The 24,855-nt window shown below is 36.3% G+C and overlaps 1 protein-coding gene across 1 annotated transcript in view; it reads left to right on the top strand.

Annotated features, from left to right (window-relative positions):
- Positions 1-24,855, top strand: part of LOC142338082 (uncharacterized) — a 185,825-nt gene that overhangs the window by 38,285 nt on the left and 122,685 nt on the right. Inside the window, exons 10-13 of the mRNA XM_075387713.1 lie at positions 13,241-13,350; positions 13,954-14,161; positions 18,107-18,328; positions 23,196-23,381. Of these exons, the coding sequence (XP_075243828.1) occupies positions 13,241-13,350; positions 13,954-14,161; positions 18,107-18,328; positions 23,196-23,381 (726 nt within the window). The remainder of the gene's footprint in view (positions 1-13,240; positions 13,351-13,953; positions 14,162-18,106; positions 18,329-23,195; positions 23,382-24,855) is intronic.

Raw genomic sequence — 24,855 nt, 5'->3', positions numbered from 1 at the left:
GGAAATCGAAAAAGAATATTCACAATACGGTAAATGATTTTTATACTTTTTAGCCACTTTTTTGCATTTGGATCCGGATCTTGATTTGGATATTGCGTTGAAGTTGCGGCCGTACGGAGGTTTGATTGGTATTGATAATTCTTCGTTAGACAAATATTTCAAAAATTTAAAAATTTTGAGATTACATGCCATACTCCACGACGCTTCCGGTTTTGTTTATGAATATAGTGAAAAGGGTCCGGGCTATTCTTACGTATTACCTTGTTCAGTGACAAATGAGTACCTTGGTCATGTGACTGGGATTGCTTTTTGTTTATACGTAAAATCTTTCAAAAATAGTTTATTCAATTTGCTGGAATGTTGAAATCCGGAGCGGTTGTTCTTGATTTTGAAGGCTTTCGAAGTAAAAAATCTGGATTTATAATAAAAGAACTTGCGGTATCTACCGAAAATTACAATGATATAATTTCGTTTTTACCTCCAAAATCATTTAACATACTTTGTTCGAGTGAGCAAAGATCTTTCCTGTGGGTATCCAAATTCCTTCATGGTCTCTCGTGGGAGACAGGAGAGTACCCTTATCATTATTTGCAACAGATTTTTCAAAGTATAGTTCTTCGATTTCCCTTTTCTGATTTTTACGCAAAAGGTTTAGAAAAAACGGAAACTTTACGACAGCTGTTACAGAGGAACGTTATCAACTTGGAAACTTTGTTCTGCCCAAAAATTGAACACTTGAAGTTGTATCGGGAGACACCAGTTTGTAAATTACATGCATTGAGTTGCCCAAAACGACAGAGAACCAAGCATTGTGCCAATAAGAAGGCAAAACTCTTTTACCAGTGGCTGACGAATGAATCGTCGGTTAGAGAAACCAGCTCCGTCTCAACTACAAGTGAATTTGTCTCCAAATTTGACAGTTTACAGTTGCATAACGCCTGAAAATCAGTTAACGGTTACTCTTATCAAGGAAGAAAAAATTGACACAAGAGGCCAAACAGTTTTGAGAAAACAGCAGATTGTGTGTGCTGGTGCTGAAATAGAAGCTTTCAAGAAGTATCTTTCTCTACTGGAGTACTTTCAATTGTACCATGTCTTTACAAGAGAAAATGAAAAGGTTGAAACTAACCCCTTTACCTACGCCCAAGCGTGCAGTTCCAGTTCTGATGTCTCTGGACAATGAGACTCTTCCCGATGACATCAAGCAGCTGATTAAAGAGAACAATGTAGAGTCAATTGTTTTTAGAGATAAACAAGATTCGATGAATGCAAACTATACAATCACTTACAAACAAGGAGACGAAGACTCTGGATATGTTTCTTATGAATTTTTTATAGCTAAATAATTATGTAAAAATTCCTGGAAAGCAATTCATTTTTTTTGAACAATTTTATTTCACAATGAGTCAAACCGAAGATCAATTAGATTCGGGTGGAGGCATAACTGACTTGGTTTTTGACGCCGAGCACCAAGAAAGACAATCTTGGAGGTTTTGCAATTCGAGATTGCCTCGATCAGAGGTTGTATACTTTACACAAATCATTATAATAATTTTTCTTATTACTGTATCTCTCACCAAGTTGGTTTTTTTTTCAGTCTTGACTGTGAAGAATCCACATTTTGGTTTTCACTTCTTTCTTGTACAGTTGGATACGCTCTTCCAAATCCAAAGTTATGAATAAAGTTATTTCTACCAATGACCGGTTGTTCATGGCTGTTTGCGGGCCGTCTTGCTGCGGGAAAACTGAGCTCATTTTCAAAATGTTATTAGTTGGCACATTTTTCCCAGAGTTTCAAACAATTTATTATTTTTATCAGCATGATCAGCCAAAATTCCAATCGTTAGAGAAGAAACTGAACATACATTTTAAAAAATTCTCCAATTTTGAGCTCATTTCAGAGTTAGAGAACTGCCTTCTTGTGTTCGATGATTCATGTGAAGAAATTTTTAATGACAAAGAATTTTCCAAATTAGCAACCGCAGGGCGACATAGAAACATCAGTGTAATTTATGTTAAACACAATTTGTTCCAGCAAAGCAGATGGTCCAGAACAATTGATCTAAACACAACACATATCATATTGTTCAAATCACCCCGTGACACACAACAGATTAGTTTTATTGGTCGACAGTTGAATAATGCACAATTTTTAAAAGAAAGCTATGAGCTCGCAACCAAAGAACCGTTTGGTCATTTATTAATTGATTTGGATCCAAAAACATAAGACGTCTTGCGCTACTGTTCAAATATTGTTCCTCCAGGACCATCAATTTTTTATCTGCCATTAGCTAAAGCCGTTATCACAAATTTGAGCGATGAGAGAGAAAGAAGTTTGTATGCTGGGGCGGCTGCTAGACATATCGGATACAAAACTAAAAGAGAAGATCGAGAAAGCTCCAAATAAGTTCATTAAATTCCTTTGCGAATGTTTGCTCAACATTGTCAATGGTAATGTTCCAATAAGAAAAAGTGTTGTAGAAGGTTATGAAAAATCATTCAGTAAGCTATTGTCTAGACAAATAAGTTTGAAAGAAAAGAGGCAACTTTTTGCTAGAGAAACAGATTTGGTCAAAATTGTTGGTTTCGCTTGTTATCGATATTTGACAAAATCATAATGCGCACCGAAGAATTCATTTTAATTCCAAAACGAATGTTTGCTTCACATCAACCGGTAAAAAAGAAGTTTTGGACAATCCCCTTTATAAACAGAAAGCTACACAGCTGTCTCTTTTGCAAAGAAACCAGTCCAACTCAATGGAAAAACCAGAGAAAGCATTTGAACCAGTTGAGACTGCCAACAAACTGATGATTGAAACAGCAGAAGAGGAGAAAACAGAACCCATGAGCGAAGACAGCGAGGTTGAACCGGTAGTGAAAAAACAAAGAAAAAGCGACGATTTCACCTCTATAATGATAGAGCTAGAAGTTATGAATAAAAACCAAATCAAAAGATCAAAAATCATAGTTGACTTGATTAACCAATCTGAAACAGTCACAATAGAGTCGAACGACGTTCTTCACGTTAATAAAGAAACACTGGGCATCAAAACTTCAACATTTCTGTACAATCTACAGCAACCAACTAAAAAAATTGACATTGAAAAATACTCAGAAATTTTATTTGCTCTTAATATCTCACCTCATCTTGTTGCAAATACACATGTCAAGCAAATCTTGGAAGCCTCGTCCGAAAGTGAACAAGAATTTTTCCCAAGTAGAGAACAACCCAGTCAACAAGAGTTCTCCTCTACTGGAGAACGACTCAGTGGCTCAAAACCAACCCGAAAAAAATATAAAGAAGAAACAGACCAAACGCCAGACAAAGAAGAGACTAGTCAGTAGATGTGGTCTTTCTTTTCCTGAAGTAAAAAAATTGGATCAGTTGTATTTAAAAGGACCAGCTTCGTATGGAAGCATAAAACGACTACAGACTCAAAGCAAGCTCCCTATAGGCAAAGTCCTGTCCTATTTGGAGACAAAGCCGTCTTTCACAAAGTACCGTTCAATTCGATTAAAATTTCCTAGGCTTAAAGTTTCTGTAAAAGACATTAACGAAATTTGGTCTTTAGATTTGGCACACGTTGATAAATTAGCAAAGTATAACCGCAACATCAAGTATCTCCTAGTAGCGGTTGATTGTTTGTCAAGATATTTACGAGTGGAACCATTAAAAACAAAGTACGCAACAGAAGCAGCTGAAGCATTCAAAAAGATGATCAAAAACAAACAGCCCGAAAAAGTATGGGTTGACGATGGCACAGAATTTCTGGGAGAATTCAAACAATTGTGCAACAAACGCGGAATTCAGTTATATAGTACTTTCAGTGAAAAAAAGTCAGCTTTTGCAGAGACGAACATTAGATCTCTCAAAAAGATAATTCATCGGTATCTCGAAAAGTGGACCTATAGCTACATTGACCAATTAGACCAATTTGTGAAAACAATCAATTCAAGAGTCAATCGAGTAACTAAAATTGTTCCCAACAAAGTTACAAAAAAAGATGTGCCACGACTAGTTTCATTGACAGTCCAAACAAGCTCAAATCAGAAGCCCAAGTTTTACATTGGAGACTTTGTGAGAATAGTTAAAAAAGATAAAGCATTCAGGAAAAGTTTCAAGCAATCGTTCACAGACGAAGTCTTTGAAATAACGGGAATACCGACATTAAGCCCACCAACATACTCCTTAGTCGACACAGACAAAGAACCAATTCAAGGAAAATTTTATCAACCAGAATTACAACTTGTCAGGCTCCCTCTCGTTGAAAATGTCCAACAACCGGTTTGAAGACGAGTTTACAGTTCACGTTGTTTCATCCGCTTCAATGGAAATATTTGATTCAAACACACTTGCATCATTTCGAAATTTTTTTAATGACGAAATTCAACTTGCAGGTGATTGGAGAGTGGCGTTAAGTGAGATCATATTCCCAACAAAAATAGAAAACATAGTAAACGGAAATCTAATTGTGTACAACTTAAAAGACTATGAAGATTCCCAAAAGATGTCTTCGGGAGCTAATGTTATTTCTAGACCTTATAGTGGACAACAATTTAGTTTTATGCCAGGAACCTTTGATACAGTGGCACAACTTCTTGCTACAATTAAGCGAACAATTGGACTGCCCAATTTTTCTTTCAGAGAGTTGAAGAGCTCTGGAAAATATGAAATTTTATTTGGCAAATATGAGGGAATTACATTTCCCAGCGAGGAAATTCCGAGCATTATTAGATTTAAGGGTATTCCTGACGGTAATGGAATACATATTGGGTACAAAATGATTCCCAATGCGAACAGGTTTATGAAAAGTGATGATACGAAAGCTTATTATGGGGAGTTCCCAGCTGATCTTTGTGCTCGAAAGCATCTAATTTTCATCTACACTAACATAATTGAATATCAATACGTTGGTGACACTAAGGCTCCTCTTTTGCGAGTCATTGATTCAAAACAACGTCTGAAAAACGGTAGTGTTTGTGAGCTTGAGCCAACTCATCGGATAGTTTTTACAAATTTAGACTATAAGAAGCTCCTAACCAACACAATTCAATCGATTTCAATTGAACTGAGAACGGAAACAGGACAATTAGTTCCCTTTTCGGGAACTGGAAAAGTTATTCTAACACTACAATTCAAAAAATTTTCCTCCTAAAATGGATTCTTATTATGCGAATCAAGCAACGTCTTTGCCTCACTTCTCTGGACATTATCGTCAAAGAGGAAGTGGTTTTGGAGCCCTAGCTGCAGGCATTGGACGTGTTGCGCTGCCTTTAGCACGTCGTTTCATTTTGCCTACAGCGAAGCGGATCGGGAAAAAGCTTTTGAAACAAAGTGTTCCAGAGATTTTGGATGTAGTCGGAAGCAAAAAATCTCCTAAACAGGCGTTTAAAAATACAATCGCAAAAACTGTTAAAAAACAGACTGGGGGATCTCGACGAAAAACTTCACGTCGGAGGAAGTCAAGTCCAGTCAAGCCACAGAAAGCGATCAACAAACGCAAAAAAACCATTTCAACGCACAGAGCTCCAAAAAGAAGTCGGTCAGATTTTTTTTGCCAGAGTGAACGATGATCGCTAATTTGTTACCATCAGAAGCAACTCAGTTCTTTGGATTTATTCGAAAAACCTTCTCTTTTAGTAACTTTCGATGGTAGTTTTTGTCAAAAGTTGGGCCCAGTCTACAGTCCAAATGGACCCATGTTAGAATTTGAAGTCGCCGGTGACCGAAATAATTTTATTGACTTACAGAAAATTTTCTTGGAAGTAAAATGTAAAATTGTCCAGTCATCAGAAGCTGATTTGAGATATGACGCAGGAGCAGCAACAGATGTTACGAAGACAGATGCTCCCTATTTTTGCAATAATGTGTTACATTCACTCTTCTCTGACTGTACAGTGTCTGCTAATGAACTAAAAATTTCAAACGCTAACGGAAACTATGCTCATAAAAGTTTTATTGAAATAGAATTTTCACATAAAAAAGATGCAAAAAACACCTGGTTGGCATGTCAGGGTTACTCCTACGAAGAAAATCCAGGAGCGCTGTCAACTGCGGAAGTGAACAGAAGGAAAGTCTTAGTGAGGCAATCAGCTGAGTGCACATTCTACGGTAAAGTTGCAGTCGACTTTTTCACCTGTGACAGACATTTGCTAAGTGGTGTGACACTTCGCATTGCATTTAGACGGTCAATAGATGATTTTGTTATAATGTCTGACGATGCTGCCAAGCACTACAAAGTAAAAATTGTCGAAGCTAATTTGTATGTGCGCAAGATGACATTGAACGATGATGTTGTATCGGCTATTGAAAAAACTTTATTAACAAGTCCAGCTTCGTATCCCTACCTGGAGACTCTAACAAAAACGTTTCTGGCGTCAACGGGTCTCCACAGTTGGAAACAAGAAGATATTTTTGCCAGAGAACCGATTCGTAGACTAGCAATTTGTCTGAACACTAACGAAGCGTTTCTTGGTAACAACAGACAAAATCCATTTAATTTTCGCAAATTCAACCTTGAGCAGATTTATATTTATCGAAACGGTTTACCTGTGGCAGACAGTCCGATATCAACAAGTGATGACAAACGTCTTTACTTTAACACAATATCCGATTTAGCTTAAATCGACAATGGTCATTGAATAAGTTTGACAGATTACCCAAACCATTTCATAATGGTTTTTGATTTGACCAGCACCCAACAAGCATCCCACGATTTTATTCATCCTGAGCTTACAAAATCGTCAATTTCTATTGAGTTGAAATTTTCTGCGGCCTTACCGAACAATATAGAAATATTCATTATTGGCAAAAAAGCTAGCACAATATTTGTTGATAGTGCAAGAAGAGTATCAAAGAATCACATTCTGACAAATTAATGATGGATGAAGATGATATTAATGGTTTAATCCAAGGTTGCAAAACTCTTAAATATAAATTCCATGGTGTGTTTGCGGCCAACAACTTTCCGGAAAAAATGAACAGAAACAGCTTCCTTATTGTTAATGCAGCAACTGCTGAAAATATTGGCAGCCACTGGTTACTTTTATTCAGAAAAAACAATCAACTTTTGTTTGCCAATCCCCTTGGTCAGCCCATTTCATCGTACAAACACCTATATCAAAGAATCGTTTCCGTTGGCAGCAATCACAACATCTATCAACTCTTGGAGAATCAACCAATTCAAAGAGCAAACTCTAAACTTTGTGGACTTTTTTGTATTTATATTGCTCATTTTGTTTTCAATGCTCAAAAACTTGTAAATATTAGCGATAATGAATTGATTCGTTTCGCTTTTCATATGATGTTCTAACCTTACTAACTTGAGAAATTTATTTTTTTTCAAAACTTTACTTTTTCTTCATACACAAAGCGAACACTCAATAAATCAGAATCAATATTCAATTTTCCATATCCACTCATAAAAATATCCATAATTTGACAAAAAGCGCCAGAATGAGGACCATACAAAATTGTTTCAACCCTTCGTAAAGTTTCACTAACAAAATCAGTTTGAACTTGTTTCGATGGAGGCCGGGCATTGTAGATAGTTTTTTGAGCAACTACTGGCATCTTGGCACTCGGTTTGAGATTGACATTTGTTTGTTTTGCAGAGCTGCTTTTCGATAAATTGTTGTGGTTAGCAAAAGCTGGCAGTCGTTTGCGCACTGACTGTGAATCGGTTTTTTCTCCCGAACCGTTGAATTCGATTGCCAATTTGAGTTTTGTAAAAACGTCTCCATTAGTCTCCAAGTTTGGTGCAGTCCAAAACAAGAATTTGAAAGCTGTATAAACACAAGGCACAGGAAAGCTCTGATATCGTTTCACGGTTTCGTTTTCAAAAGTAGTTGTATCAATCAGAACGTGATAATGACTGTTTACTAAATTGCAAAATTCGGAATCAAAATGTGCACACACTGCATAAAAATTTCCAATAGAAAAGCTAGGTTTTTCTTCAAGAATGAGAAATTTGAACTGTTTCTGAAATTGTTTAAAGTAATTTGGAGAACGCTCAAACATCGCCTCAACCATCGTTGTTGGCAACTTCTTTTTGAATTTTTGGTTTCTTCGCTAGTGGTGGTTTTATTGTTGACAGCTGGTCAGCCACTGAGTTCTGTATTTTGCTAGCTGAGCTGACCAAATTTTCAAACTCTCCAAGAGTTAGAGAAATTCTCTGTTCAAACTCGTAATCGTCTGTTGCTTTTTTGAACAATTTCAGAAATACATATGTCCCTGTCCTTTCATAGGTTTTCAGCGTTGCTCTGATTAAGCGCTTATCAGTTTTGGAAATATCGAAATAACAATCTCCAAACTCTGTGTCTTTAGTGGACGTGAAAGGCATAGTGTGCAACTTGTTTTATTACTTTCAAGTGTTATAATGTGTAAAACACCAACTCAATGGGGCGGCAAGTTGGGTTTAAACAAGTGTCGTCAAACTGCCTAATTAAATCCAAATGATTTGTGAATACAGGCTCAAGTACGCCTATGGCGTACTTGAGTCTGTCTGTTGTTCACATATTGCATAATTAATTTCAGCTGTGACCTTAGATAAGACAAAAAACATATGTGAACCTAGGTGTGTACTTGGACCAGCAGTGCACTGTACACTTTTTATTGGAATTATATGCGTACCATATGTTTTGAGAACACAAATGTGACCCACCCTGGGTGGGTATTTGAGCAAGCAGTGCAGTGTACACTGTTTATTGATATTATATGCGGACCACATGTTTTGGTTCTATAGAGAAAACAGATGTGACCCTAGGTGTGTATTTGGACCAGCAGTGCAGTGTACACTGTTTATTGGAATTATATGCGGACCATATGTTTATAACTTGGAACAGATGTGACCCTGGGTGTGTGATATAATTAGAAGCACAAGTGAACCTACAGCAGTAAGGAAATTCTGATAAGAATAAACATGCACCAGCGTACAATGAAATGCTAATAAAAAAATACGCTCTGGATAAGAACTGAGTTAGTACACACTATAAAGTGTATCGACCCATGTAAAATAACAAAATTTAGAGCATATATCAGAGCACATACACTACCAAAATTAAAACCATATTTGACCCCGGATATAATTTGTTGAATTACACGTTGTGCAATATTACTTTAAAAATAGTTATTCATTTTCTTTAAACCTTGCGTTCAGTGCACTTTGCTTTCTTTCAACAGTTCGTTACCAGACAAACACCTACCAACAGTCTTCTATCAAATTGGTTTTAATTTCTTTCTCAAAATTTGTACAAAAATTATGTCCGTTCAAATACTTGCTGAATCTGTAATTTCCTTGGGGCGAACATTGGTTTATCAGACAGTGTTCGAAAACTTTGTTGTGCTTATTCAACAGAAGAGACAAGGCGATGTTTGGCAAACTTACCAGCACTGCTTGATACCCAAGCTTTTCATTAACGCAATTGCTTCTTTACCAGAGAAGACAGAACCAGCAGATTGCAGTCTTATTACATCAGGAGGACATTTACCTCTAAAAACTTTGCCAACATTTCAACATCTTGGCATGGAGTCATTACCTGACGACGTTAAACGAATTTTGTTTCGTTACGATTGCGACTGTGTGCCTCTGTTTGAAAACCAGCTAGGGGCTTATCAGGCTTGCGAAAATTTAGCTGACATGTGGGGCATAAAGTCATCACCTTGCTCCCCAGAAAATCAATCGCAATTGGATTCAGGCAGCTTGCCAGTAACACCAGCAGTTGATCCGAGTCCCAGTTTGACACCGACATCTAGCCCATCTCTCTTTGCGGGAATTCACAAGAACAATTCTACTGCTCTGTTCAGTGACAACCACTTTGATACAAAGTTACTGTCAGCTACACAATTTCAAACACCAGAACCAGCACGTGTTTTTGGTGTCACAGACACGCCAAAGATTTGCAATGCACCAAAAAAACGGCTACCTGAGAATACTTTAATGGACTTATTTGATTAACTTGAAAACTAAACTTAATGGATCACCACAAAACTCTTTTACAAAGTGAGATGCTAACTTGATTTTGTTTCAAGAATGTGTGATTTCAACTTTTTAAAAGCTGAATTTAACTTTTTAAATCTGTTTTATAGCTTTAAATCTGCTGAGTCAAAGAAATTAAAACATTGCTACTGATCAAGTTCGAACATGTTCAGAAAAGGTTTTCATTATGACGTAAACATTTGTTTCCTAACAAACACTCAATTATTACAACAACTACTATGACGTGGTGAGATTTTTCAATATTATATCCAGAAATACTTTTCCCAATCTGCAAAATTTTTGTTATTATTATATATATTAAACATAAAGTTTAGAGATATAGCCAGATACGCATGTGAGAGTATGCGGTATTGACGCTAATGACATGTTAACTCCATGCCACAGCTGTAGCATGGGTTGAATTCCAAATTCAATTCATATGTCGAAGAATGTTCAAAAAATAAAAAATAATCAAAGAAAATATTTCGAAAAAATGCATTTCAAACGTTAAAATTTGACACTTAATTCAGTAGATGCCCTCTTCAGCTTACACTAGAATCAACTCTCATTTGTTACATGGGGATCAATTGAAAAAAAAGAGCTTGTTAGTTTAAAAAAAAACGAAAAAAAAAACTCAAAAAAAAATTTTTTTTAACACGACCTCTGACCTTTGACCCCAAAAAAGAGGGTTCCAAAAAATACTTGGGATGAAACTGATTGTTCAGTAAGACTCAGCATACTCTAAAGTACAAAACATCTCATCACACTCGTCAAATTTTACTCATCCGTTATGGAGATAATTAGCCTCTAATTAGCGACTAATTAAGGGTTAATTAACCTAATTACTAATTACTGAAAAAAAAATCAAATTTTTGCAACGGTTTTGTACTCACTGCTTGATGCCCGACATTATTGCTCATAAGCATCATCATCAAAAAACGGCTCCTTCACCGATTTTCGAAACATCTGGCAATTAATGTCACATTAACATCTGGCATTAATTAGCATATGAAGTACCCTAAGGAAAGATGTTAGATCGGTTTTCTTTAAATTTTTGGACTTATTGGGCCCTCAGTGTAAATTTATCTCATAACAGCTGTCATCAAAAAAGGCCTCAGAAAAAAGACACATGTTTATGTCATGTAATTGTCATGTAATTGTTAATTAATGGCTTGATTGACAGAAAAACAAACTTTTTTCTGTTTATTTTTGAGCAATTGTTTTATATGGGTCCTATGTTTTTCGGCACGGGGAGCATTTTTGCTCATCACACTTAAGAACGTAGGACAACTCTAACCATCCGTAATTGAAAATGCATAAAATAGCGCTTTTTATTACAATTTTGAATATTAGCATGTTTTTCCAGGTTCTCAAAAAAAGTTTTTTGACACAAACGATGATCAGCAATACTCGGTAGGGTTCCCTGTGGTGGTATATTTTGGCATACGATTGCAATGGAGAGTTGAAAACACATCTTTTTTCTCTCAAAAGTAACAAAATTTCGAAATAAAGGTATGCGCCAAAACCGACCAATCAGAAAACAGCATTTCAAAACTTCGAATTTGGCGCCTATGCAGTACTGTAGTCTCTAATACTGTAAACCCGAGAAGCCATTTCTTGTTCATTCGTTTCTCTAGCTCAACTGTTCGTACTCGAGTTTAACAATTCGTTCTTACTAAAGTTAGACAATTCAAAAATGGGTTTCCAGTGTCGTTATTGTGATTCTATTCTGAGTACAAAAGGAAATCGCTCCAGGCATGAGCATAAATTCCATCCTGATGAGATTGGTTTACCCGTATATCAATGCTCATTATGTGAGTTTACTTGTCGGAAGATTTCACTATATATGATATAACACTATATATGTCGTCTACTGCTCATCCGGATGATCTTGAACTGTTTTATTTCAGTTCAATTTCATGGATCTTAAGGTTTGTGAAGGCGAAAGCAAGTGTTTGAACACAAAAGAAGGAAAGTAGAAACGGAGGAAGTGCCCTTCCTCCGTTTCTACTTTCCTTCTTTTGTGTTCAAACTCTTGCTTTCGCCTTCACAAACCTTAAGATCCGTGTTGTTGCTCTAGACGTAATTCCTTCTCGTCAGGTCCATTTTCGAAGTTGCTTTGATTTCCTGCAGTCGTTGTTCTGATTGTTTTGCCATCAAGCCTTCGAGCGCCTTTCTCTGGACTTCCAGTTTGTTATAAGCGCGATTTTGCGGCGGCGAGTCGTTCTATACTCCCGTCAGGGCCGATTTGGTGGAGTCGGCCTCAGCTTTCTCTTCAAAGTCTTCGGCTATTCGATTTTCTTCATAAATTTAGCCTTTTTCGGCTAATTTTCGCTATTTGTTGTGGATGCCACTAGAACTCTCAAATATAATCTGTGTTTTGACCGTGCCCATACTGTTTCATCAGGACTCGATAATATCTCTTGAAATTGCTAAAAATATTAAAATTTCCGAAATTTTGGTCTTGCCATTTCGAGAGTTTTAGCATATAAATTTCCAATTTCTTTTCCAATTTGTTACAGAATTTTTATTTCACTCAATTTATTTTCTGTTTTCAACTTCTCTGCCGAAACTAATGCTTTGGTAACAATCAAATTTCCGATTTTTGGTTATTTTTATAATCGCAAAGTGTCTTTCCGATTGTCGAAAGTCGGACTGCGATAATGTTTTCTTTTCTTACAACATGCGCTTGGCGTCAACATCGAAGGGCCTGAAATACTTTGGTTTGACTCTGCAATTGTTTGACTCTGAAGTACATGATAACAATTGACTCTGCTGTTTGTTATCATGTACTTCATCGTACCTCACAAGGAAATGTGAAATACCCTTCCTGCCGTCATCGTTCTGTTCTGTGTCGAATAGCCTTCTATTTCTGTAAGGTTTTGTAAAATTAACTTGATTATCTCTGTTCGTTCTGCATCCAACATTTTCAGCTGGCCATCGGTGATAACTAGTTCTGGCTCTCGGTAAGGTCTTACCAAATTGTCTTGCGGTATCGGGCTCAAGTTCTAGCCAGCTACAACTGCAAGGCGACGACAGTGGCCATTGTGAGTTCAAAAACATTGCGTTTCTCAGTCGAAAATGCATTATCTATTCCCGCTATTTTTATATTCCCATAAGGAATAATGCCCATATGAGGTCCGTAAAGTAAACAGATTGCCTGTATAGTGTGTCTGGGGGACTGTTATAGGACGATGGAACTGATAAATTCAGTGTCACTTAGTCGGCGTTTCAAAGTTATGTGAAAAGGTGTGTTGTTTTAGCAAGGGCAGCAAGTCGCACCACATCGTGACTCGAAACAGGGGATATGAGAACGACACAATTAAAAGTTTCATGTACACACACAAAACAGAGGAGTTCTCAGCCAAGAACAGTTAGTGACAAAACATTTCTCTACATTGTTGCGCAGCAACTCTGTCAAGATTTTTGGTTAAATTTTCATTCTTGCTCAAAAAATTTTCATATAGAATTTTCAAAAGTTCCTGCACTTACACCCGGTTAACCAAATGCCTGCAAAAGTAATGACAGTTATTGGCATCTGACACAGATAAAGAAAAGATGACTTCTATTTATGATGTTACATTCTTTTTTACTATCAACAAATGACACTTTTAACGCTTTTGATGGTGTCTGTTAATTTTGTGGTATTGCGGCCTCTTATGAGCTTATGAGGTTGCATAAAGCATTATCAATTCAAAAGCCTAATTAGTTCGTTCAAAAAGGCTTATAAGAAATTTTGCATTTTTCCTGTTTCGGACCCAGTTCAGTGGGTATAAAACTTTCACTCACTCGTGCTCTATTTTGGTAGATCTATAGTAACATGCTGTAACAGCACATAGTCTGTAAATCTGTAGTTGGGGGGGGGGGGGGTCATAAATGGCATTGAGGTCAGAAACAGAATAGATCCAATTTTGAAGAGGAATGGAAGAAGGGAAACATCTCTCTCCAATTATGTAAATCGTAAGTGTCATTTTAGATGATGGATCTGTCCCGTCATCTTCCTCGAGTAGTAGTGGCTCGGGAATCAGCCAGGGGATGCCTCAAATGGAGTACAAGTACTACCTGAAGAGCCCTTCCTTTCCATCTCCCCACCAGAACACAGCAGTCACTGGCAATTCGGCTGAGAAGATAGCGGGAATGCCCCCATGTGGACACAGCTATTTGCCCACTAGTGTTAGATTCAGGTGGGAGTTCAGGTGCTTTTTAATTGCTCTCAAACGAAGTTTGTAGCAATTATATAACTCCAGCTGGTCTTTTTTCGCAGTTTGTTGTATACTACCGGATTATAGTCTGATCATTTTTTTGATCCAAAGGATTTGGATTGCATTGGTGATCTGTCTTTTTTTACGATTCGGAGAGGATTATTGGTGGAGCTTCGTTTTTGATCGATAAATTAAATTATTATTGCATATGTAAAAGTCAGTGCCGCATGTGAAAATTGAGTGTTTAGGTGGAACGGCTGAACGAATTGAAGAGAAGAGAGAGTATTTAATTGCTCTCGAGCGAAATTTGAAGCAATTTTTGTAAACGTGTAGGTCTTCTTACGACTCAAAAAGAGTATTGTTTTTCTCGAGTTTCTTTTTATCGGAAGTACTGTTTGATCAAACAGCCTGTTGACGTAAAAGCGAACGTGAGTAAAATTGTCGTGTGAACTATTTTTCTATGAAGAGATGAGTTTTTTTATCATGCGCTTCGTTGAATGAGTTTTCAACTTTGAAAACTGATTTTGAGAGAATGAGGCTTATAGATAACCGTTTTGGGCTGTTTTATTGTCCATTTGGCTCAATTTTTTTGCTTGTTATTAGGTTTATAATTGCTCTTGAACAAAGTTCATAGCAATTATTGTAAACGTGTGTGTCTTTTTTATTCAAATTTTTCGCTTGACAATTTTGCGCTTTTTTTCTAAAACATTCCTTGACGTCTCAGGTGACCTTTTCACGCTTTCGTTCTTCATTTTTGAGTGATCTCTATTGCTCCGAAGTAAGGCTTGTTGCAAATACAAAATCGGTTGCAGCATCGCAGATGAAAATGATTCGTAATGCAGTTGTTAGTGAGTGTGGTTGTGGAGCGGGAGGTCAGTGGTTCGAATCCCCGTGGGAGAATGGTTTTTTGCTCCCATAAAGAACAATTTTATCCAGACTACAGCCCCTGAATTAAACTGCCTCGCCTGTCGTTCAAGAGCAATATTGTAAACAATAATTTCTGCCAATGCTGCAGTAAATTGTAGCTTTCAGAAATTGATACCGCAAAATTTTTGGGGCTAATGTGTTTCAAGTGCAAAATGGACACATATTTCTCAATTTTTACCTAATTTTTGCATTTTTGTCGTCAGTTTGTTGAATTTTGAATCTGTGATGAGCGGGCTTTTTTCAAAAAAAATTATTGTATTTGCGAATATGACAACGTCCCGTATTCTTTGACGTAACATATTTGAAATTTTGTTAAAATTTGTTTCATAGCAATTTTGACAGTTTTTTTGGACGACTATTTTGTTTAAAAGTATTTATAGTTTTCGAATATTTGATTTGTTTTCACTTCTTTTGTTTAGACAGGAGGCTGGCTATGTTAAAGCCATCAAAGCTTAATAATTGAATTGTCTTTTTTTCTGTTTCTTTTTTTCAAAATTTTGAATTGCTCTCGAAGCAATTATTGTAAACATGTGTTTTTTAGCAAATTTTTCGCTTGATTAATTTGCCTTTTTCTTCTAGAATAATCTTTGACTGTGTACATGACTTTTTCAGGCACTTCTTGCTTTTTGAGTGATTTCAATTGCTCTCATTCCAAAATAAAGTTTGTTGTTCAAACAAAACCGATTGTAAGAGAGAGAGAGAGAGAGAGAGAGAGAGAGAGACAATGACAAGGCCTTGATAGCCGAGTGGTTAATACCTCCGTCTAAGTGACGGAATCGAACTCAGGAAGTCGAGGTTCGAACCCTACCGTGGGATGAAGTTTTCGCACCCATAAAGAAAATTTTATCGATGCTACAGTTCGTTAATCAAATTACGCCGCCTGTCATTCGAGAGCAATTTTTCCGTTAGTCGGTTTGTATTACTTTCAAAATTTACGAGCGAAACTTTGTTACAGTCGCATAGCGATAGCTGCGGCTATTATTGGACTTCTATTGGTTTAGTTCATTTCGTCAACAGGATTTTTATTACGACCACATGACGTCACGGCCACTTCAAATCTGCTTTTTTTCCTTGTTCATGCAATTTCAACTGGTTCTTACACTATCTTTTTGAAACTGCAGATCTACGAAGCTATTGCTGCTTTTTCTGGCAATCTGCCAGCTATGTTTGTTATTAATAGCCGCCCTCATCTTCTCAGCCGGCTATTATAGCGCTCCAAATTTTTTTACTTCGTCGAACTTTTTTGCGTTTTACCATTTTGCCGCTTTTTCAGCATTTTGCGTGAAATATTTTTGACTTCTTTAGACTAGTTTCTCTCTTCTCTCATTCTGCTAAAAGTGAATTTGAACATCAGTTGCTCAGCAAAGCAATTCAAAATGAACAGAGTCAGAATAAAAGATTGAAGTCAGAAATAGAAACGGGATAAACCCATAAAGCCCAATTTTAGATGCCCGTTATTTGAACGTCGTTCCTACAGGTCTTAGTTACCATCTCTTATGCTTATTGGTATTGATAGTAGCCCCTGTAGCCTCTCTCTAAGAAACAGAAGTATGTTCAACTATGAAATGCCATCAAAATAAATCGGAGTTTTTGTAGAAAAATCTTTTTTTTTCGATATCTTCTATTCTTTCAATCCCAATCATGCTTCTTGGAATCAACGGCGGCTATTTTCCGGTAATCTGCCAGGTATGTTTCAAGATTTGACTTGCTGTTCTTTGCAAAAAAAAAGATTTTGATTGTAATCTGCCGGGTATGTTTTTGCAATGAGTCCGTATTATCCGTATTCAAGCACGTCTCCTAAGACCTAGAGTTTCATCGGCTGTGATTTTTGTAGTTGTTAAATAATTTTAATTTATCATTTTTTCAATTTTTGTTGGTTTTCAATTGATTTCATTAAATATAATTTAGCATTGTATTTTTTGTAATGAACAATGTTTTTGGTTTTAAGTTTTACTCTCTTTTTTCTTTTGACTTTTTCGGGATAGATTGAATTTTGTAATTGTTTGAATTTTGTAATACTTTGAATTCGTTTTGTTTTTTATATCTCAACAAGATATAATTATATGCTATTTTACCTAATTTTAGGTTTTAAGACGTTTATTAACATGTGTTATTCCATGTCATTTTTTAATCCTTTGGTGCTCCTATCAGTATTTTTTCGTTTGGCTTTTTTCAAAGTCACTGCTAATAATTTGAAACAGTACGTTTTTTTTCTGTCAAAAATATGTCAAACGAATTAAATCTGTTCGGCTGTTTTGTATTTTTTTTTTGAAAATTGACGTAATTGCCTTTATGTTAGTCTGTTCCAATGGTGTCAATGCTCAGATATTTCTCGTTGACACTGGTGTAGTTTTTTAAACAAATATCTTATCTAAGTCTGGTGAGTTAATGAATAAATGTTATAAGACAAAAGAATGATGCCAGTTGCAGTTAAGGTGTTGTTTTTAAAGTTCCAACGCTTCGAGTCGCTTGTGGGATTCTTCCGGTTTGTTTTTTGAGATAAATGTTTTCTTGACTGTTCGGGTGACTTTTGATGAGCCCTTGACTTTTTCATTTGCGTGACCTAACATTCTTTGTCATTCACAAGCGTCAGCAGCTGAACTCAAGTGGCGGCTGTTCACTACTAAAATTCAACTGAAACTGAAAAATGTCCTAAAATTGGTTTGATTTTTCATTTTTAATTTTATTATTGGTTATAGCGTTATATAAAAACCCCCTCAACCCCCACCCTTTGCACATCGTTCAACCCGTAACACAGCGCGCTGGAAACCCGCCACCTCGTGTGCGCTCCAAGTCCCTTCGATTAAGCTAAAGCTAGCCTCCCTAAACCGTAGCTAGCTATTGGCGAAGCCAACCGCTCGCCGACTTAGTCGTTCATGTTTTTATTTGCAGTCGTTTTCTCTTTCCGGGTGGCTATTTTGCAAGCGTCGTGCGAAACATTATTATCGCAAAAGCCTTCATTATTTTGTTTCACAAAGGCTGATATGTATTTGTATTTAGCCTAGAGAACATAGACCTGTTGAAATGGAGTGCGATAGACAGTGGGGTGATGGATCACGAACACTGTCCATATATATTCACACAGAGTGGAGTCAAGTTCTGGAGAAGTCGATTCTGTCTAGTGCCGGTTGTAAAGAAGAGTGTCTCAGCATCACAATCCACTACGCCCACATTCAAACACCCACAACAACATGGCATTGATGCCTCAACTACAACTGCCAAGTTGGTTCACTAGTTTAAAAAAATGTCTTAATCTTTTGCTCTGATGAGATTCAAATATTTACATAGAGAGTCTCTCTTGACCTAATTGAATTACAATTTAATGTTCAAGTAGAAGTTTAATGTATCAAAAAGGTTGTAATTAATAGCCGCCCTCATCTTCTCAGCCGGCTATTATAGCGCTCCTATTTTTTTACAATTCAAAGAATTTCAATTGTATTGGTGCGCTGTGTGTTTTTTTAAGATGTGTTCACACATTTTTCAATGACTTTGATCTTTCAAAACGGGATAAACAGGTAAAGCCCAGCAGGCAATAAGTTTCATTAGAGGCCCAAAGTGGGCTTTAGCAGTGGTTCAAGTGCTTATTGTGGTGCAGCTGCTGGGATGGCCTTAATTTAAGGTTAAAAGGTCATTTTTAGGAGTTTTGATTTTCGGCTCAAAATGGTGCAATTTTTCATGTTTGTTTTGTGTTTTTTTGTTTGATTAGTCTTAGGTTGAAGTTTTTAAAAGTTGATGAAGGCCTTTAGCGAGACAAAATTGCTTGTTGTGACCATTTTTTGAGCGATATGTTTTGGTACTAAAAACACAAACACGCAAAATGATACTAATTTTTGCAATTTTTTTCAGGTTTTTTTGAAAATTTTTGTCATTTTTTGAGTTTTTTAGCCCTAGGTGTCAAAAAACCTCCTCCAGGGTTTGATAAAGGGTTTGATGATAGATTACTGCATAGTTTCTAGTGGTAATGGAATGGTTTTCATGTTGTTGCCATCATAAATGTTAGCATTTTCTGACAAAACTTGCAATTTTTTTCATATTTTTTGACATTTATTGTCATTATTCAAGTTGTTTGAGTCCCAGGTGCCGGAAAACCTCATCAGGGATTAGATAATAAGTTGTTGAATAATTTTAGTTGCCATGGAATAGGTTTCCAATTTTGAATATCACAAATTTAAGCAATTTTTTTTGACAAAATTTGCATTTTTTCAGGTTTTTTGAAATTTTCGTCGTTTTTTCAGTTTTTCCAGCTTGAGGGACCAGGCAATCTCCTTTGAAGTTCGTTATTAGGGCACTGCATAGTTTTTAGTATCAAGGGAATGGTTTTAACGTTTTAATGTCTCGAATTTTAGCATTTTTGATAAAATCTGCAATTTTTTCAAGGCTTCGTAAAGTTATTGTCAGTTTTTGATATTCGTCCATTCTCAAGTGCGAGAAAACATATTCCACGTTCTGATAAAAAGTTACTGCTTGATTTTCATATTCAATGGATTTCTTTTCAACAATTTAACCTATCGACTTATAGAAGTTTTTTTTATAAAATTTGCAATTTTCAAGTTTTTTCAAAACATTTGTATTTTATTTATTTTTTCTTGCCTCAGTTGCCAGGTAACCTCATCCAGGGTTTGATTGTATATTATTAAATAATTGCTAGGAGGCAATTGAATGGCTTTCAACATTTTTATAGAAGGAGTATCTATTTTTGAAGTTTGAGATTTTTTTCTAAAACTTATTGCGTATCGATCGAAGAGCCAATGAGTTTTTTTAAAGCTTGCAATTGGTTACTAGATAGCCTCTAGAGACACAGAAATGAGTTTGAAGATTTTTTTATCACAATTTTCAGCAGCATTTCCTTATAATTTGCAATTGATTTCTTTTTCTAAAAATTTTTGTTCATTTTCGAGTTAATCGATCTTCAAGGGCCGATGAATATTTTTCAGGTTTTGCAGATATAATATTGGACCGATTTCAGAAACAAAAATTGGTTTTGATCATATTTTTGTAATAGGTATTTTTAAAGGAAAGAAATTTTGCCTTAGATTTAAAAGCTTCAAGAGTTTTAGCGATGGGTATATTTTTGTTTAGTTTTGATTCTTTTAGTTTCTCAATTTTTTGATGATTTTGTTTTTGTTCTGTCTGCATTTATCAATTGATCTGCTGGTCAGGTAGGGTACGTTTGAGTTTTTCATTCAATTCTTTGAATTGTGGTTCAGGACGTGTCCTGCTATGTTTTTTTACTTGCAGTGATTTTGCACATCAGTTGCTCAGCAATGCAATTCAAAACGAACAGAGTCAGTATAAAAAATGGAAGTCAGAAATAGAAACGGGATAAACCCATAAAGCCCAATTTTAGATGCCCGCTATTTGAACGGCGTTCCTAAAATTATTAGTTACCTCTCTCTGATGCTTATTGGTATTGATAGTAGCCCCTGTAACCTCTCTCTAAGAAACAGAAGTATTTTCATTTACAAAATGCCATCAAAATAAATCGGACTCAAAAAAATTTTTTGTACAAAAATCTTTTTTTTTTCAATATCTATTCTTTCAATCCCAATCATGCTTATTGGAATCAACGGCGGCTATTTTCCGGCAATCGGCCGGGTATGTTTTTTATATGCTCTCAAACGAAATTTACAGCGATTATATTATTTTTGTGGTCTTTTTTATGCAATTTTTTCTTGGCTGATTTTTTGTCTGATCGTTTAGAATTTTTGTCCTCAAAATGGGATTAACATGTAACGCCCGGAGGGCATAAACTGCCCCCCCTCACTTAAAAGAAACGGGAAAAAGCCCGGTCATAGTGCATGAGGTTATCAAAGGATATTAGAGCCATTGCTAGCTGACATTAGTAATAAGCTTTATAGCTTTCAGTTTATAAGCTGAGTTAAATAGAGTTGTGAAATATAACGGAAATTGCACACCGAATTGGAACACTTTTTGAAACTTAAGAAAAAGTTCTTTCAATCTCTTCTTTTTCTGTTTCAATCTCGATGTGCGTCAAGCGCGTCAACGGTGGCTGGTGTCCGGTAATTTACCGGATATATTTGGAATAATTGCGCCTTGATGAATTGGAGGCATTATATTCAACCAGAAGAAATCAAAGCTGAAATTTCATGTTCCATCAGAAATGAAATTCTAAAGAAAACCAGGTAAACTACAATTTTTACTTTGGCCCGTGGCCATGCTCCATGAGGCCTGTGGTTCTTACTGTGATTATTTAGCAATTGAAAATCGAGAATGATCTTTGGAATAATCAAATTGAATGTCTAATGAAAACTTTTAATATAATTGCTAAAACAATAAAATTTCCATGTTCATGAATCATGCGCATTTATAGTTTTCTTTTGGGTAAAAATTGATTCAAACCCTTGTCTCTATTTTTTGTTGTCTTCGTTTAAAAAGGATTAAATTCTCTCATCCTCATTTTAATTTAACATTTTTATTCGCAAGAATCAAAGTTGTTCAATTTGCCCTGAAAAATTTGGTTTATTATCGACTTAACGCCGTGTGCCATTTATTCATCTTTTGTATGCAACGACTGACAATTAATTTCACCTTGTGGCTTATTTTGATATCTAATTGCTCTCAAACAAAGTTTGTAGCAATTAGATCAGTCTTGTGTTTGTAGCAATTAGATCCGTCTTGTTTGTCTTCATTATGCAAGTTTTTGCACTACCGACTTTTCGTCTGCTAGTTTTTTTCGTCTTACTATTTGACTTATTGCCCACAGAAACGGGATAAATAGGTAAAGTCCGGAGGGCATTTAGTTGCTGAGAAGTTCTGTTCGAGCCTAGCCCCTTAGTAATCTTCAAGTATGCCATTCACCAAAAATGTTGAAGACAAATCTGTCGAAGACAAATCCATGGTGTGCAAGGCGGTTTTTGGAGTTTGACCCCCTCTACTCCTTTCCACCTCCCCTCGTTCACTCCCTTTTTTTCCATCTGTACGCCCCCCCCCCCGCCACCTCCATCTTTCCACCCACCCCCTCAATTCACGTTCAGCTAGCCTCCCTTCGGGGCTGCTAGCTACTGACGTCAGTCGGTTTTGTTCTTCTATCCTATTGTCAAACTGTTGTTGAAAGCTTAAATATCCCTGGAATTTTCAAAGTGTTTTTTGTGGTCTACTCGTTATAATAGTACACCAACAGTGTTTTAAATGTTATCCAGGTTATATTGGGTCGATACATTTTTTCACGGTTTCTTGTTCTCTTTCACGTTTAAGTTTAGTTCTTGGCTCAAAACGGTTATACATGTGCATATTTTTATGTGGGTTTAAATTTCGGATATAATGCTGGCTACTGAATTTTCTGGTTAGCAATGTTAGGGTTAGCAATGAATTTTCTGGTTAGCAATGTTAGCAATTTACTGAACTTGTTAGCAATGTTAGGGGGTCTAAGCAGGCTTATCTACCTTTTTAAGGCGTCATCTCTCTAGACAAGTTTACACTGAACAAGTAGAGCTTCTTTTCAACCTTATTTTATGCACAATTCACCTTAGTTTGAGCAGAGAAACAAAAAAACTGTCTCGTGTTTTTGGTACATGAAACAAAACTTAAACTTTTTCAGCACTACAATGATAAAATAGTTTCATATAGTCCAGCAGTGTTCTTCGTATTCTACTCGAGTTGAGTAATTCGGGTGGACCTTGTGTAGGCCTGTTGACCTCGTCATCCTCCCTCTCCAGGTGCAGTATCCATGACAACTTCTTTCGCTATTTTTGTTTTTAATGACATAAATCATATGAATTTTGTACATTTTTTCTGGAGAAATAAATTCTTTCTTTCTCTGTGAACTTTTTAACAAATTTTAAAGGTTGCTAAGTGCTCCGTCGGAGAATTTTTCATTCGGCTATTATAGTGGTCTTGTATTTAGAAAAGGATAAGAAAAGAGAATGTTACTCCAGATCTCTTGGATAGAAACAAAGTAAAACTGAATGAGAAGAAGGAGAACTGAACAGGTTAGGCAACCAGTTCTTGCTGATTGCAGAAAATTTTTATTTTAGATCTTAAATCCTTTTGTAGCTGATGCAAAATTTTTTTACTCTCGATGAGCTAATGTACAATCTGAACTAATTTTGTGCTTAATTTATTCGAGTAGGTATTCACCCTTCCTATACGACTTCCCTCGGACGGAGCGTGAGTTGCTGGATAGAGTGGACAAGTTCTGTCGCTTCATCGAATATCTAAATGGCCTCGACCACATTCGAAAGGGAGCCACCAATCTCAGAATGTCAATGGACTCAAACACACAACCTCCTATTCACTTGACGCAGCACTCGTCAGGGTTCGTGTCTCTTCTGAGCGAGTTAATTTCAAATTTCTGAATTGAACGTATCTAGGGTAATCCTAAATTAACTGAGCTCTGTCATAATTTATCTTTGTTTTCTCAATACATAGTAATGATGAAAAATATCTCGGTTGTTTTTGAACACATGATCAGATTTGAATTATGTAGAGTCGTATTTGCAAATGATTTATCTCTGATTAATTGCTCTTGAACGCAGTTCATAGCAATTATTGTAAACGTGTGTCTTTTTTATGCAAATTTTTTGCTTGACAATTTTGCACTTTTCTTCTAGAACATTCTTTGACTTCTCAAGTGACTTTTTCACGTTTTCGTTCATCATTTTTGAGTGATCTATAGTGCTCCCAAGTAAAGCTTGTTGCTAATATAAATTCGGTTGCAGCAAAGAAAAATTAAGTAACTCGTAGCGCAGTGTTGGGTGCATGTGGACATGGATAGGTAGGGCAGTGGTTCGAATCCCGGTGGGGTAAATGTTTTTTGCACCCATAAGGAAAAATTGATCTAGACTAAAGACCATGATAAATTAAATTGCCTCGCCTGTCGTTCAAGAGCAATTCTCCCGACATTTGTCGGTTTATGTTTTATTTTGCCATTGATTCGGGTGTTGAAAATTGCTTCTTGAGAGTAACACTGATCCTCCTCAATTCTACTTGCCTACTTATTTATTACTTGTAGATTTTTTCGCAGTCTTAGACTCAACGAATATCTGACGGGGTTGACACTAGGACTATGAAATGCGTGTACAAATGATTTTATTTACAAGAGTTTAAAGTGGCATTTAAATTTTCAACTTGCGGTTGAACTCTTCTTACATTTTGGTCAATTATCTTTAATCGGTAATGCGTTTTTATAATTAATTTGTAGTACTGCAGCTCATTTTTAACGACATAGAAAGCATTGTAGAGGAGCCTCGTATTTGGCACTTTTACACGTGAAATGTAGATTTATAGAAATCAGTGCAGAGCCATTGAAGATAGGATCAGGATCAAAGTCACTTAAAGTGTTAACGTTTCATCAGATCTGGAGACTAGGGTTAATCACAACAAAAAAATCTAAATCAGGACCCAAATGTATCGATCATAGAACACAGTGGTCTAAAAAATGTTCCTACACCAGGACCCGGGGCAGGTATGGGCCAGGCGAACTTGGGCGGGTCCGGTGCAATTCAAGAGCATAATCATAGCCTGTACCAAACATCGGTCACGCCTTCCGTCTGGCGCATACAATACACTAGTTGGGTCTTTGTTTGCCCATACCCGAACTTTGGTCTGGTCAAAAGAAAGAAAAAATTTATTTCCTTAATCAGGTAATACAAATCTAACATCTAATGATAAACAAAATAATTTTTTACCGCAACCAAAGAGGACAGGTAACGGGGTACTAGTACCCGCAAATCCTGCAGCAATGAGACTCTCTAAACTTGCAATCAGGATTTAAATAAGTTTAAGAGAAA

This window comes from Convolutriloba macropyga, chromosome 4 (genome assembly GCF_964194025.1).
Source record: "Convolutriloba macropyga chromosome 4, txConMacr16.3, whole genome shotgun sequence".
NCBI classification, from domain to species: Eukaryota; Metazoa; Xenacoelomorpha; order Acoela; family Convolutidae; genus Convolutriloba; species Convolutriloba macropyga.
This window is presented reverse-complemented; position numbering and strand designations above follow the sequence as displayed.